This window comes from Mytilus trossulus, unplaced genomic scaffold (genome assembly GCF_036588685.1).
Source record: "Mytilus trossulus isolate FHL-02 unplaced genomic scaffold, PNRI_Mtr1.1.1.hap1 h1tg000050l__unscaffolded, whole genome shotgun sequence".
NCBI classification, from domain to species: Eukaryota; Metazoa; Mollusca; class Bivalvia; order Mytilida; family Mytilidae; genus Mytilus; species Mytilus trossulus.
Genome location: NW_026963292.1, coordinates 164,181 through 181,004, shown reverse-complemented (window position 1 = coordinate 181,004; position 16,824 = coordinate 164,181). Strand labels below are relative to the sequence as shown.

The 16,824-nt window shown below is 32.9% G+C and overlaps 1 protein-coding gene across 1 annotated transcript in view; it reads left to right on the top strand.

Moving 5' to 3' along the window:
- The window catches only part of LOC134699319 (uncharacterized), a 55,938-nt gene that overhangs the window by 16,308 nt on the left and 22,806 nt on the right, over positions 1–16,824 (top strand). The window contains exons 4-5 of the mRNA XM_063560932.1: positions 7,160–7,408; positions 9,116–9,292. Of these exons, the coding sequence (XP_063417002.1) occupies positions 7,160–7,408; positions 9,116–9,292 (426 nt within the window). The remainder of the gene's footprint in view (positions 1–7,159; positions 7,409–9,115; positions 9,293–16,824) is intronic.

Genomic DNA, 16,824 nt, shown 5'->3' with positions numbered 1-16,824 from the left:
ACTTAGTGGGTACTTTCCCCAACGAATCAATATATTACATTACTTAGTGGGTACTTTCTCCAACGAACCAATATATAACATTACTTAGTGGGTACTTTCCCCAACAAATCAATATATTACATTACTTTGTGGATACTTTCCCCAACGAATCAATATATTACACTACTTAGTGGTAACTTTCCCCAACGAATCAATGTATTACATTACTTAGTGGGTACTTTCCTCAACGAATCAATATATTACACTACTTAGTGGGTACTTTCCCCAACGAATCAATGTATTACATTACTTAGTGGGTACTTTCCCCAACGAATCAATATATTACATTACTTAGTGGGTACTTTCCTCAACGAATCAATATATTACACTACTTAGTGGTAACTTTCCCCAACGGATCAATGTATTACATTACTTAGTGGGTACTTTCCCCAACGAATCAGTATATTACATTACTTAGTCGGTACTTTCCCCAACAAGTCAATATATTACATTACTTAGTTGGTACTTTCCCCAACGAATCAATATATTGCATTACTTAGTGGGTACTTTCCCTAACGAATCAATATATTACATTACTTAGTCGGTACTTTCCCCAACGAATCAATATATTACATTACTTAGTTGGTACTTTCCCCAACGAATCAATATATTACATTACTTAGTTGGTACTTTCCCCAACGAATCAATATATTACATTACTTAGTGGGTACTTTCCCAAACGAATCAATATATCACATTACTTAGTCGGTACTTTCCCCAACGAATCAATATATTACATTACTTAGTGGGTACTTTCCCCAACGAATCAATACATTATATTACTAAGTGGGTACTTTCCTCAACGAATCAATATATTACATTACTTAGTTTGTACTTTCCCCAACGAATCAATATATTACATTACTTTGTGGGAACTTTCCCCAACGAATCAATGTATTACATTACTTAGTGGGTACTTTCTCCAACGAACCAATATATTACATTACTTAGTGGGTACTTTCCTCAACGAATCAATATATTACATTACTTAGTGGGTACTTTCCCCAACGAATCAATATATTACACTACTTAGTGGTAACTTTCCCCAACGAATCAATGTATTACATTACTTAGTGGGTACTTTCCTCAACGAATCAATATATTACATTACTTATTAGGTACTTTCCCCAACGAATCAATATATTACACTACTTAGTGGTAACTTTCCCCAACGAATCAATGTATTACATTACTTAGTGGGTACTTTCCTCAACGAATCAATATATAACACTACTTAGTGGGTACTTTCCCCAACGAATCAATGTATTACATTACTTAGTGGGTTCTTTCCCTAACGAATCAATATATTACATTACTTAGTGGGTACTTTCCTCAACGAATCAACATATTACACTACTTAGTGGTAACTTTCCCCAACGGATCAATGTATTACATTACTTAGTGGGTACTTTCCCCAACGAATCAATGTATTACATTACTTAGTGGGTACTTTCCCCAACGAATCAATATATTACATTACTTAGTGGGTACTTTCCTCAACGAATCAATATATTACACTACTTAGTGGTAACTTTCCCCAACGGATCAATGTATTACATTACTTAGTGGGTACTTTCCCCAACGAATCAATATATTACATTACTTAGTGGGTACTTTCCTCAACGAATCAATATATTACATTACTTAGTTGGTACTTTCCCAAACGAATCAATATATTACATTACTAAGTCGGTACTTTCCCCAACGAATCAGTATATTACATTACTTAGTCGGTACTTTCCCCATCAAGTCAATATATTACATTACTTAGTGGGTACTTTCCCCAACGAATCAATATATTACATTACTTAGTCGGTACTTTCCCCAACGAATCAATATATTACATTACTTAGTTGGTACTTTCCCCAACGAATCAATATATTGCATTACTTAGTGGGTACTTTCCCTAACGAATCAATATATTACATTACTTAGTCGGTACTTTCCCCAACGAATCAATATATTACATTACTTAGTTGGTACTTTCCCCAACGAATCAATATATTACATTACTTAGTTTGTACTTTCCCCAACGAATCAATATATTACATTACTTTGTGGGAACTTTCCCCAACGAATCAATGTATTACATTACTTAGTGGGTACTTTCTCCAACGAACCAATATATTACATTACTTAGTGGGTACTTTCCTCAACGAATCAATATATTACATTACTTAGTGGGTACTTTCCCCAACGAATCAATATATAACACTACTTAGTGGTAACTTTCCCCAACGAATCAATGTATTACATTACTTAGTGGGTACTTTCCTCAACGAATCAATATATTACATTACTTATTAGGTACTTTCCCCAACGAATCAATATATTACACTACTTAGTGGTAACTTTCCCCAACGAATCAATGTATTACATTACTTAGTGGGTACTTTCCTCAACGAATCAATATATAACACTACTTAGTGGGTACTTTCCCCAACGAATCAATGTATTACATTACTTAGTGGGTTCTTTCCCCAACGAATCAATATATTACATCACTTAGTGGGTACTTTCCTCAACGAATCAATATATTACACTACTTAGTGGTAACTTTCCCCAACGGATCAATGTATTACATTACTTAGTGGGTACTTTCCCCAACGAATCAATGTATTACATTACTTAGTGGGTACTTTCCCCAACGAATCAATATATTACATTACTTAGTGGGTACTTTCCTCAACGAATCAATATATTACACTACTTAGTGGTAAGTTTCCCAAACGGATCAATGTATTACATTACTTAGTGGGTACTTTCCCCAACGAATCAATATATTACATTACTTAGTGGGTACTTTCCCCAACGAATCAATATATTACATTACTTAGTTGGTACTTTCCCAAACGAATCAATATATTACATTACTAAGTCGGTACTTTCCCCAACGAATCAGTATATTACATTACTTAGTCGGTACTTTCCCCAACAAGTCAATATATTACATTACTTAGTGGGTACTTTCCCCAACGAATCAATATATTACATTACTTAGTCGGTACTTTCCCCAACGAATCAATATATTACATTACTTAGTTGGTACTTTCCCCAACGAATCAATATATTGCATTACTTAGTGGGTACTTTCCCTAACGAATCAATATATTACATTACTTAGTCGGTACTTTCCCCAACGAATCAATATATTACATTACTTAGTTGGTACTTTCCCCAACGAATCAATATATAACATTACTTAGTTGGTACTTTCCCCAACGAATCAATATATTACATTACTTAGTGGGTACTTTCCCAAACGAATCAATATATCACATTACTTAGTCGGTACTTTCCCCAACGAATCAATATATTACATTACTTAGTGGGTACTTTCCCCAACGAATCAATACATTATATTACTAAGTGGGTACTTTCCTCAACGAATCAATCTATTACATTACTTAGTTTGTACTTTCCCCAACGAATCAATATATTACATTACTTTGTGGGAACTTTCCCCAACGAATCAATGTATTACATTACTTAGTGGGTACTTTCTCCAACGAACCAATATATTACATTACTTAGTGGGTACTTTCCTCAACGAATCAATATATTACATTACTTAGTGGGTACTTTCCCCAACGAATCAATATATTACACTACTTAGTGGTAACTTTCCCCAACGAATCAATGTATTACATTACTTAGTGGGTACTTTCCTCAACGAATCAATATATTACATTACTTATTAGGTACTTTCCCCAACGAATCAATATATTACACTACTTAGTGGTAACTTTCCCCAACGAATCAATGTATTACATTACTTAGTGGGTACTTTCCTCAACGAATCAATATATAACACTACTTAGTGGGTACTTTCCCCAACGAATCAATGTATTACATTACTTAGTGGGTTCTTTCCCCAACGAATCAATATATTACATTACTTAGTGGGTACTTTCCTCAACGAATCAATATATTACACTACTTAGTGGTAACTTTCCCCAACGGATCAATGTATTACATTACTTAGTGGGTACTTTCCCCAACGAATCAATGTATTACATTACTTAGTGGGTACTTTCCCCAACGAATCAATATATTACATTACTTAGTGGGTACTTTCCTCAACGAATCAATATATTACACTACTTAGTGGTAACTTTCTCCAACGGATCAATGTATTACATTACTTAGTGGGTACTTTCCCCAACGAATCAATATATTACATTACTTAGTGGGTACTTTCCCCAACGAATCAATATATTACATTACTTAGTTGGTACTTTCCCAAACGAATCAATATATTACATTACTAAGTCGGTACTTTCCCCAACGAATCAGTATATTACATTACTTAGTCGGTACTTTCCCCAACAAGTCAATATATTACATTACTTAGTGGGTACTTTCCCCAACGAATCAATATATTACATTACTTAGTCGGTACTTTCCCCAACGAATCAATATTTTACATTACTTAGTTGGTACTTTCCCCAACGAATCAATATATTGCATTACTTAGTGGGTACTTTCCCTAACGAATCAATATATTACATTACTTAGTCGGTACTTTCCCCAACGAATCAATATATTACATTACTTAGTTTGTACTTTCCCCAACGAATCAATATATTACATTACTTAGTTTGTACTTTCCCCAACGAATCAATATATTACATTACTTTGTGGGAACTTTCCCCAACGAATCAATGTATTACATTACTTAGTGGGTACTTTCTCCAACGAACCAATATATTACATTACTTAGTGGGTACTTTCCTCAACGAATCAATATATTACATTACTTAGTGGGTACTTTCCCCAACGAATCAATATATAACACTACTTAGTGGTAACTTTCCCCAACGAATCAATGTATTACATTACTTAGTGGGTACTTTCCTCAACGAATCAATATATTACATTACTTATTAGGTACTTTCCCCAACGAATCAATATATTACACTACTTAGTGGTAACTTTCCCCAACGAATCAATGTATTACATTACTTAGTGGGTACTTTCCTCAACGAATCAATATATAACACTACTTAGTGGGTACTTTCCCCAACGAATCAATGTATTACATTACTTAGTGGGTTCTTTCCCCAACGAATCAATATATTACATTACTTAGTGGGTACTTTCCTCAACGAATCAATATATTACACTACTTAGTGGTAACTTTCCCCAACGGATCAATGTATTACATTACTTAGTGGGTACTTTCCCCAACGAATCAATGTATTACATTACTTAGTGGGTACTTTCCCCAACGAATCAATATATTACATTACTTAGTGGGTACTTTCCTCAACGAATCAATATATTACACTACTTAGTGGTAAGTTTCCCAAACGGATCAATGTATTACATTACTTAGTGGGTACTTTCCCCAACGAATCAATATATTACATTACTTAGTGGGTACATTCCCCAACGAATCAATATATTACATTACTTAGTTGGTACTTTCCCAAACGAATCAATATATTACATTACTAAGTCGGTACTTTCCCCAACGAATCAGTATATTACATTACTTAGTCGGTACTTTCCCCAACAAGTCAATATATTACATTACTTAGTGGGTACTTTCCCCAACGAATCAATATATTACATTACTTAGTCGGTACTTTCCCCAACGAATCAATATATTACATTACTTAGTTGGTACTTTCCCCAACGAATCAATATATTGCATTACTTAGTGGGTACTTTCCCTAACGAATCAATATATTACATTACTTAGTCGGTACTTTCCCCAACGAATCAATATATTACATTACTTAGTTGGTACTTTCCCCAACGAATCAATATATTACATTACTTAGTTGGTACTTTCCCCAACGAATCAATATATTACATTACTTAGTGGGTACTTTCCCAAACGAATCAATATATCACATTACTTAGTCGGTACTTTCCCCAACGAATCAATATATTACATTACTTAGTGGGTACTTTCCCCAACGAATCAATACATTATATTACTAAGTGGGTACTTTCCTCAACGAATCAATCTATTACATTACTTAGTTTGTACTTTCCCCAACGAATCAATATATTACATTACTTTGTGGGAACTTTCCCCAACGAATCAATGTATTACATTACTTAGTGGGTACTTTCTCCAACGAACCAATATATTACATTACTTAGTGGGTACTTTCCTCAACGAATCAATATATTACATTACTTAGTGGGTACTTTCCCCAACGAATCAATATATTACACTACTTAGTGGTAACTTTCCCCAAAGAATCAATGTATTACATTACTTAGTGGGTACTTTCCTCAACGAATCAATATATTACATTACTTATTGGGTACTTTCCTCAACGAATCAATATATTACACTACTTAGTGGTAACTTTCCCCAACGAATCAATGTATTACATTACTTAGTGGGTACTTTCCTCAACGAATCAATATATTACACTACTTAGTGGGTACTTTCCCCAACGAATCAATGTATTACATTACTTAGTGGGTACTTTCCCCAACGAATCAATATATTACATTACTTAGTGGGTACTTTCCTCAACGAATCAATATATTACACTACTTAGTGGTAACATTCCCCAACGGATCAATGTATTACATTACTTAGTGGGTACTTTCCATAACGAATCAATATATAACATTACTTAGTGGGTACTTTCCCCAACGAATCAATATATTACATTACTTAGTCGGTACTTTCTCCAACGAATCAATGTATTACATTACTTAGTGGGTACTTTCCCCAACGAATCAATATATTACATTACTTAGTGGGTACTTTCCCCAACGAATCAATATATTACATTATTTAGTGGGTACTTTCCCCAACGAATCAATATATTACATTACAAAGTGGGTACTTTCCTCAACGAATCAATATATTACATTACTTAGTTGGTACTTTCCCCAACGAATCAATATATTACATTACTTTGTGGGAACTTTCCCCAACGAATCAATATATTACATTACTTAGTGGGAACTTTCTCCAACGAACCAATATATAACATTACTTTGTGGGTACTTTTTTCAACGAACCAATATATTCCATTACTTATGGGGGCTTTCTTGAGAAGCCAAGTAATAACCTTATTTATGGATAACTTTGAAAAATCCTTGTTAATTTATTCATATGATCTCAAAATAGTATATATTTTAGCGGACCATATGGCAAACCTTGATGTCGAAGTTATCATGCCATCATGTGCATGTAATATATGGAACAATTTATATGAGGGAGAAGTATTTCTTTGTCCATATCAGAACCAATCAAGCCATAGAAACACTGTTACCTGTCCTCCTAACACAAGAGGGAGGTTTGTTAGGATTAAACGTAAGGATACAGCAGTTCATATATTATGTGAAGTGGAAGTCTACGGCAATCCAGTAAACAGTGTCATTGAATCAGGTAAGAACATTCTTCATACGTTTGGTAATGAAAGTAGATGACGCATTAAGAATTATATAAATGAATGAATTCTGAGTATTAAATCCAGTTAAGATGGCATGAACTTGAAAAAGATTGACGTTGTTTAAAGTGAGAGGTTGAGCGCTATCAAATTAGGTTTAATCCACCATTTTCTACATTTGAAATGCCTGTACCAAATTACGAATATGACAGTTGGTGTCCATTCGTTTGATGGGTTTTATCATTTGATGAGGAACTTTTCGTTTTTAATTTTCCTCGGAGTTTTTGTGATTTTACTTTTTAAAACCTTTCATTTACAGCATAAAAGAACATACATCTACTATTGACTCCAAGGATAACTAAATAAGTCGTGAACCTCTTATTTCATTGTTTTGAACTTTCAGAAATAAATTAACTTCTAGACGTGAAGCATACATCAAAAAGTTCATCAATCACAAAAACAGATTAACAATATCACATGTTAATGTCTGAAGTATATAAACTCGACAGTGTCCTTTCTGTTTTTCCTTTTTACATCGACATTCGTTCAGGAGGGGCGAAATATATCAAAGGGACAGTTAAACTCAAGTATCGAAAATAGACAATGCTATGGCTAAAACAGAAAAAAAGACAAACAGACAAATAATAGCACACAAGACACAACATAAAAAAATAAGCAACACGAACCCCGCCAACAAATTGGGGTGATCTCATGTGCCCCGGAAGGGTAAGCAGATCTTGCTCCACAAAAAAATCCGGTAGATAGTCTAATTCGGTAGGTCACATTTTTGAAAGGGAAGGAGATTGTAGTAACCACATAAGGAAGATATCCGTAACTTGACCAAACCAATTGCTTGTTTACAACAAATTTCCATTGATTAAAATTATACATAACAATTCATATCATACAATTTTTGCAAATCACCTTACTGCAGTTTTCAAAGGATTGTCCATGATATATATCATAAGTTATCTACAGCCCAAATAAATTTACTTGCTTTACGATAACTAACAAAAAAGAGGCGAAAAATAACAAATGGACATTGAAATTCATTAAAAATTAAAAAAAGACGAACAGACAAACAGCAGTACAAACAACACATCGTAGAAAACTAAACGCTAAGCAACACGAACCCCAAAACCGGGGATGATATCAAGTGTTCTGAAAGGGTTGGCTGATACTGATATATTTTTCCGAAAATAAATAACCAAATGGTAATACATCCACATTCCACGCCGGTGTTTGATATGTAGATTGATATATTGTTTCCTCCGTTTTGTTGAATATACACTTGTTATATAAACTGTACCAGATATCTTCCACCAGATGTGATATCGACAATCCAAGTCTTTACAGTAATGCTAGATGCCAAACTAATTGAAAATCCAAAATTTATCTAACGAATGAATAGCTATAAAACAAAAACGACAACAGAGCATAAACAAAAACGGGCAAAGAGTTAGAGTCTTGCACGAGGAAGATAAGTTCCTTCATTTTAAATAATTACAAAAACTTTGTAACATCAAATTTTAATAACACTAAATTGGTATTTTCATGCCAGTGTACTGGCAACATGGGATGATGATACGTATACCTAGCTACTGAGACATTTTGTCCACCAGCAGAGTCATCGACCCAGTGGTAGTTATAACATAAACGGTACAATTTTTGTCTGTTTTAACAAAGGTTATTTGTTTTTGTTACAGGTTTGTCCAGAGCTAATACTGCATATGCATGTGGACATATAGGTTACGGATATTTAGGTCCTGTCATAGGAAGATCTTTAGCGGACAGTCACATTCACTGTATAATCATGTGCTTCACTCATATAGTATGTTCCGCTGCAGAGTATGACAAGAAAACAAATGTATGTACACTGAAAGGTGATTGTACGAATGAAACTAAGTCATCTTTGTTCCAAGACAACAACACAGATGTATTTTTCATTCAATAGGACAGCTGAAGAACACAAGTTCTGCATCCATTTCAAAGTGATGAAATTCAAGAGTATATATATAAATAAAGGCAAAAGTATACCGCTGTTCGAATGTAATAAATCGATTCAGAGAAAACAAATCCGGGCTACAAAGTTAAAACTAAAACTGAGGGAAACACATCAAATATTAGAGGAAAATAAAGAAAAACAGACACAATTAAGTGCAACCACAAACTGAACGTTAATACACAATACCTTTATTTGCATTTTTTGTGTTCTTTTTCGTATGTTGGCTTAATTCATAGAGTCATTCTGGTTCATTTTGACGATATAGTATACTAGTAAATCATTTTATTAAAGAGAAAAATGATGTATCGCTTATTGTGTGCATTCATATGAATGTCCATACAGACCTTCTTTCTATGCATGTGTTTACATTTATTACATATATGCAAGGAACAACTGCCGTAAATGATGTTGGTGCCTGTACATAACCAATAACACGAGAAATTATTACTTAGCAATGAAGACCAAATGCTTTGTGTGTAAAATACACATAACTTAAAATGAGGCCATTGTATACAAGTTTCAAAACAACACAAAAAAAAATCGCAACCTTTTTTGAACATGGTATCATATGTAACAAATGCAGTCAACCTCAATTTTGTCGCAAATTCACTAACTGTGTAGATACTGGTATTGACATTTTTACCACCGTCACTAAGTCATCAGAAAATAAAACAACACCACAGAACGAATGAATTACACTACAAATCGTGATTGTAGGTAAATCATCAAGAAGCTATTGCATCTGTTTCACAACGAAGGGTCGATTTATTAAAATGCCAGAAAAGGCCATATAATTATATAATAGTTCTTGAAAAACTGGTCATTATCGTGATATATGGACTGCCCACAGGACAGTAGTATTGACTAAGAAAGTGATAATGACTGAGCCGAAGGCGAGGTCATTATCGCTGTCGCAGTCAATACCACTGTCCCACGGGCTGTTCATGTATCACGATAATGACCAGTTTGTCAAGAACTGTTATGTTTATTTCATTGAGAAACCATGCTTTGGAAAATTCTCATAAATTCAAAATGACTAAAGCAAACGAGTAGTTTTACGATTTCTGTGGCAAATAGTGGAGACTAGTCGTAGTAATACTGCCATTCATTTTAGTACAATTTTTCAATATATAAATACTTCATCAAGTTCTCTTAAATTTTATAGTTAATGAAAACATATAATAAACAATTCAACAACTTAAATTTAATATTAAAATCAGGAAAATGTTTTCTTAAAGGTACATCTATCTAAACTGAGTAACCACGCCCCACCGGCCATTAACAGAGAAACCACGCCTCAACAGTCATTAGCATACAGAAACCACGCCCCAACAGTCACTATCAGACGGAAACCACGCTAAACCGGTCATTATCATGTAAAAGTTCGTTAACGACCGGTTTTCTGGTCCGTATTGTTCTGTTTATGACCGATGGAATTTATTACTGCAGAATAATGAATGTCATGTGACCCCTTTTTATCCAATAGGAGAATCTTATTCTCAACCGACATAAAATAACATATGTTAGTAACACGAGGTGTTCTATGACCAACTGATGTTAGATGTTCTCCGGTTAAAATATATATTATCTTATAGACGATAAAACATTAAAAGCCCAGGACAAATACAGATATTCATATATTCAAAATGAGAAAAACAACATCCCATTTGAATTTGTTCAATATTATTTGGCTTGTTGGCAAGTTACGTGGTATGGTAACATATAAAGGGTGTTAACAATTAAACAAACTCAATATAAAAAAAAATCTAAAGTCTTGACCTTGTTTTTTGTATGAATACCTGTTCAAGGTATAAACGAATAAGGTGACGTATGTTCGTGTACGATAATAAGCATCCATCTGGCTATTTAAAACATGATTTTCCTATCTTATCGAATGAAAAGAATTCACGGGAAAATGGCCATATCTCTTTATAAACATGAACATATTATTGATACCATGTCAACACCGAAGTGGTGACTTACCACAGAATTGAAACGAACAAGTTAAACATCCGAGAACAACACATAAAACCAGCACTAACGAACCACGCATTGTACGTCACCCGACTAGATCACCGCACAAAAGTGACGTCACAGGTAAATTTCTAAACATTTCCAATAAATAGGATAAAATTCAATATTAGAATTGTGAAACTGATATTTGATGTATTTAATAACAATATAAACTCGTTTATCAAGAGTTTTAAGCAGTACAAACAAAATATATAATACACTTAAACTTTTCCGTTTTGCATTCCGACCAAATAATTGTTTTGTAAACATATTTATACTAATATAACTTGTGGTTTTCAACACGTGATTATGAAAGAAAAAAAAAGCCCGTGAGATTTAGTTGTATGTTGATTTAAAATGTTGAATTCTACCTATGATACATATCACACATATCAGATATTGTCCAATTGTACAACTAAATACCTACACATTAGTTTGGTTACAGTCGGCGACAATACAAGGGTTATTTATACTGTGGATACAGTTTTATTCGTGCGATAGCAGTTTTTGTGGATTTCATGGGTAAAGGTAAATTACTTATTTCAATTTGACTTTTATAGTGACTTTGGAAAATCTGCAACATCAAATATTCGTTTGACAAATCCCGAAATCAAATATGGATTTTTTTTGGTCTCAATCCATGAGAATATTATATCCACGAAAGTAAACGATTCCTAGTTTTAGGATTTGTGATACTAAATTGTGATGCAATGACTTGAAAAGAATACGTATAATTAAAAGTGAAATATTTTGTACACGACTTTAAAATACATTCATAGTGAGGTTACACCCATATTTTGTTATTGTGTATCTGATTATCAGTGGTTGGTATTGCACTCTCCAAATTATGCTTACATAGTGTGAATATTAAGTTCTAATACAATCTTAAATCAATCCTAATTCTATCTCACTTTTGAATGATAGTTTTTCATATGTGACGTCATGCTGTTTCTAAATTTCATAAATTCAAATGTGGCATAACGTTTCTGCCTTTTCGCCATCGTATGTGACGTCACATTTTATTTAATTACGTTGACGCCTGAACTGATTCGGGTGTGTCTGTTTTGTGATAAACTCGGGTTTAGTTTTCTGTAATTAGTTAATACTTCAGTTTCATTATGTACATCTCTTTCATATTCATTTGTTAAAATTTACTGTTTGCAATAGCATCAAGTGTTCTATATAATAAGGATGCTCTTATCCCGTGCATAAAAACAATGCCGTATTTGTCAAAACCTTTTCAACTTATGATTTTCAGTGCTGTACAACTTTGTATCTTTTTCACGTTCGATCTTTTATATCTGGGCGTTATGTATTCGGGTTTAGTCTTCTGTAATTAGTTAATACTTCAGTTTCTTTGTGTATATCTCTTTCATATTCATTTGATAAAATTTACTGTTTGCAATAGCATGCATTGTTCTATATAATAAGAATGTTCTTATCCCGGGCATAAAAACAATGCCGTATTTGTCAAAACCTTTTCAACTTATGATTTTCAGTGCTGTACAACTTTGTACTTTTTCCACTTTCGATCTTTTATATCTGGGCGTCACTGGTGAGTCTTGTGTGGACAAGGCGCGTTTTTTGCGTATTGAATTTTAAACCTGATGCTTTTTGTTATCTATTGATCATGTTTTTCTTTGTCTAAGATGTTCTCCTATTTATTTGTATTGTAGTCCTGTAATATTATGTTGTCATTTCAATGTTATATTTAACTTTGCCATTAAAGTGCGAGGTTTGGCATGCCATAAAACCAGGTTCAACCCACCACTTTTATTTCCCTTTAAAAGTGTCCTGTACCTAGTCAGGAAGATGGCCATTGTTATATTATTGTTCGTTTCTGTGTGTGTTGCATTTTAACGTTGAGTCGTTTGTGTTTTCTCTTATTTTTGAGATATTGAGATAAGACGTGGCACGGTACTTTTCTATCCCAAATTTATGTATTTAGTTCTCATGTGATATTTGTTATTCTCGTGGTGTTTTGTCTGATGCTTGGTCCGTTTCTGTGTGTGTTGCGTTTCGGTGTTGTGTCGTTGTTCTCCTCTTATATTTAATGCGTTTCCCTCGGTTTTGTTTTTTTACCCCGACTTTGTTTTTTTGTCCATGGATTTATGAGTTTTGAACAGCGGTATACTACTGATGCCTTTATTGGAATGAAAGCTTACAATTAGAGGCTGGAGATACAAAAGGGATAGTTGAACTCAGAACTCCAAATCCGGATTGACAATTGGATGAACAAAAAATGAATAATACGAAAAACACTGCACTGGTTAGGTTTTGAAAATCTATTACTTAATGCATTTCAAAATATGTCTTTTAAAAAAATAAAAACACAATATAGTGTATACATTTAAAAATCTAAAACAATAAAGAAAAACTAAAAACACAGGAAAACAATAAGCGAAATCAACATACATCTATAATATGCAGGCTCCTGATTTTGGATACGAACAAATAAAAAGAGACAGAGTTTAACATATTTGTTGGCTCCTAATTTTACCTTAACCATGGGTTGGAGTGAAACAGAACAAGATAAACATAAATCAGTTTGAAAGGATTTGTATATGCACAAGATGTATTTGTGTTTATACAGTTTGAGTTAAAAAAAATATATGACATGGCTAGAAAATAAAATTAATTACACGATTATAAATAGTCTTGCATTTGTTAGTAAATACATAAAATATCACCATTACAAACCTTATCCCCATTTTATATATTTTTTTTTCGAAATTTACATGGGACGTCACTTTTTGGGTCGTTGATCTATTTATATGACGCACAGTTACTGTCGTAAATTAATGTTATGTGTTCGTTAATATATACCAGCAATCATAATCGTGTGTTATCATGAACTGACCGAAGACAATTTTAATTATTGGAGAAAACTTTCGCAGTTTGGGACGTAAAATATGCTGTAGTTTTTTAAGCTAATATCTCGACAATCTGTTAATTTCGGTTGTCAATGGATTCAAGGAAAAAGTTATTATCCTAGATTTAAGGTTTAATCTCTCAGATTGTTTGGTAAGGTTTTAGTCTATATTCATGCTTTCAACTGTTTTAATAAAATAACTATAACACTGTTTTACAAATGAAGTAGAACTTGCTTACCCTTCCAGATTACATAAACTCACATCTGTTTATTGGTAGAGTGCATTTTTTTTTCTTTTCTCCTGTGAAGCTTTAAGTACTAGACTGTGTTAACTTTCTCCAATGAAAGTACTGGAGAATGAGATGTTTTTCTGCAAAGGTTTGATTGTTTTGGGAAATTCTCGGATAAAAAAGTGTATAATGTGTCGCTTTTGATAAAGGACGATTATATTGTTAAGAAAAATATTCAATATATAGGTTTAAATGAAACTAGCTTAAACTAGCTAGTGCAATATACATATGTAATTACATATCTTTACCTACTTTATAGTGTGCCTGTACTGTATCAGTGGTAAAGCAGTAAGAGATTCACACTCAGAAAACATTGCCTTATGACCAAGAGTTTGAATAATGAGGATTAAAAGTCGTAAAGGGTTCACACTAAGACACTATGTTTGATAATTGGAAGCCGTAAGGGGTTTCACACCCAGAGTGTGTTGTCTGATGATCGAAAACCGTTAGGATTTCACACCAAGGGAATAATTCAAGATAATCAAATATGTTAGGGCCATTCAGAGTATAAGGTCTAATTGATCAAAATTAGTAAGGTTTAACCACTGAATCAAAAGCCTTAATGGGTTCGTACACTCAGAGTTTAATGTCTGATGATCAAAATAGCCAGCAAAAATGTTTGAATTTTCTTATAATAAACTATAAAAGATCTATGAATGGTCTATCAATTATTCATATTACATCTTATAATAGTCCATGAATGGTCTAGCAAGTACATCTTATAATAGGCTATCAATAGTCTACCTTTGCTCTTTGTTGAAGGCCGTTCGATGACCGATAGTTCGTAGATTCTTACTCATATGGTCTCTTGTGAAGAGTTGTGTAATTGACAATCACACCAACCCTTCTTGTTTACAGTAAGTACATCTTATACTAATAAATAAATGGTGCAGTAATTACATCTTAGAATTGTCTATTTAAGTATTAGCAATTAAATCTTAAAATAGTCTGTCAATGGTCTAGTATGTACATGTCAAAATAAGAAAACAATTGTGTAGCAATTCCTTCTTCAAAAATGCAAATACTCCAACAATTACATTTTAGAATAATTCATGAATGGTAAAGCAATTACATCGTTAAATATACACTATCAGCCTGGTAATTACATCATACAATATTTAAAACAGTCTCGCAACGACATCAAATAATCACACCTGGTTTTATGGATGAACGACCGACTTGACCTATTATACCAGAACATGAATTGGCATTGCTATAAGAAATGTCACGGTACTTGTCATCCAACATTTATACATTTGGTTATGATGTTGTATTTGTAATTTTGATCGGATATTGTTAAATGTTTTATCGTTTGTAATTGAATTCTACGCGGTTTTTTTTTCTATTTGTATTTAAAAGTAAAAGATAATAAATCACCCAGTTTATTTCGAAGATTTTAGGTTAAACCAACTATTTATTTGTTTTTTTCAGTATGATTAAGAAAAAAATACTAATCTTAACAAACTTATTACTAAGACATTTCTATATTTGTTTTCTTGTAATTGTTATAAAAGACATCAAATATCATAGCCTGATTATCATATTTTTGTGGCGTTGATCCAGTCATGTAAAAGACAGTTCGTTGTTCTGTTTTGCTGTTTTATGCAATGTCTTATGTTGTTTTACTTGTTCGTTTTTATTCTGTGGTGAGCATGTCGAAATGTACTTTTGTATTTTGTATTTGTGTATTTCTCTGTAAATGCGCAAATAGAAAAAAGTAAAATCACAAAAATACTGAACTTCTGAAAATCAATTTGGAAGGTCCATAATCACATGTCAAAATCAAATAACAAAACGCATCAAAAAAGAATGGACAAGAAAACACTATAATATAATTCAGATGATTAACAATGTCAGTACCTAGAATCTATACTTAAACACCATCGTATATTATTTGTGAGGTTGATATGGAATATTTTTTAAACAACAAGGTCTTGGTATCTTCCGACGAACTTTTATAGAAAAAGGACTAGACATTTTTTGGCATACCCCTGGTTTATCAACATTTACTCAGACACTTGTTACGTTTTACAAAGTCTGAGTAGCAGTTACACACTTTTGAATATCGAATGAGTTCAGAAATGTATAGTCCATATGCAAGTCAAATTTGTATATTGCTACTAAGACTAAGGACATTGATAATGTCAAAATTAAAATTGTCTCGTTTGAAATAGATTATGATACTAAGATGACTGCGAATGTAAAAGTCTTGAAATGGGGCAGTTGTTTCCTTAA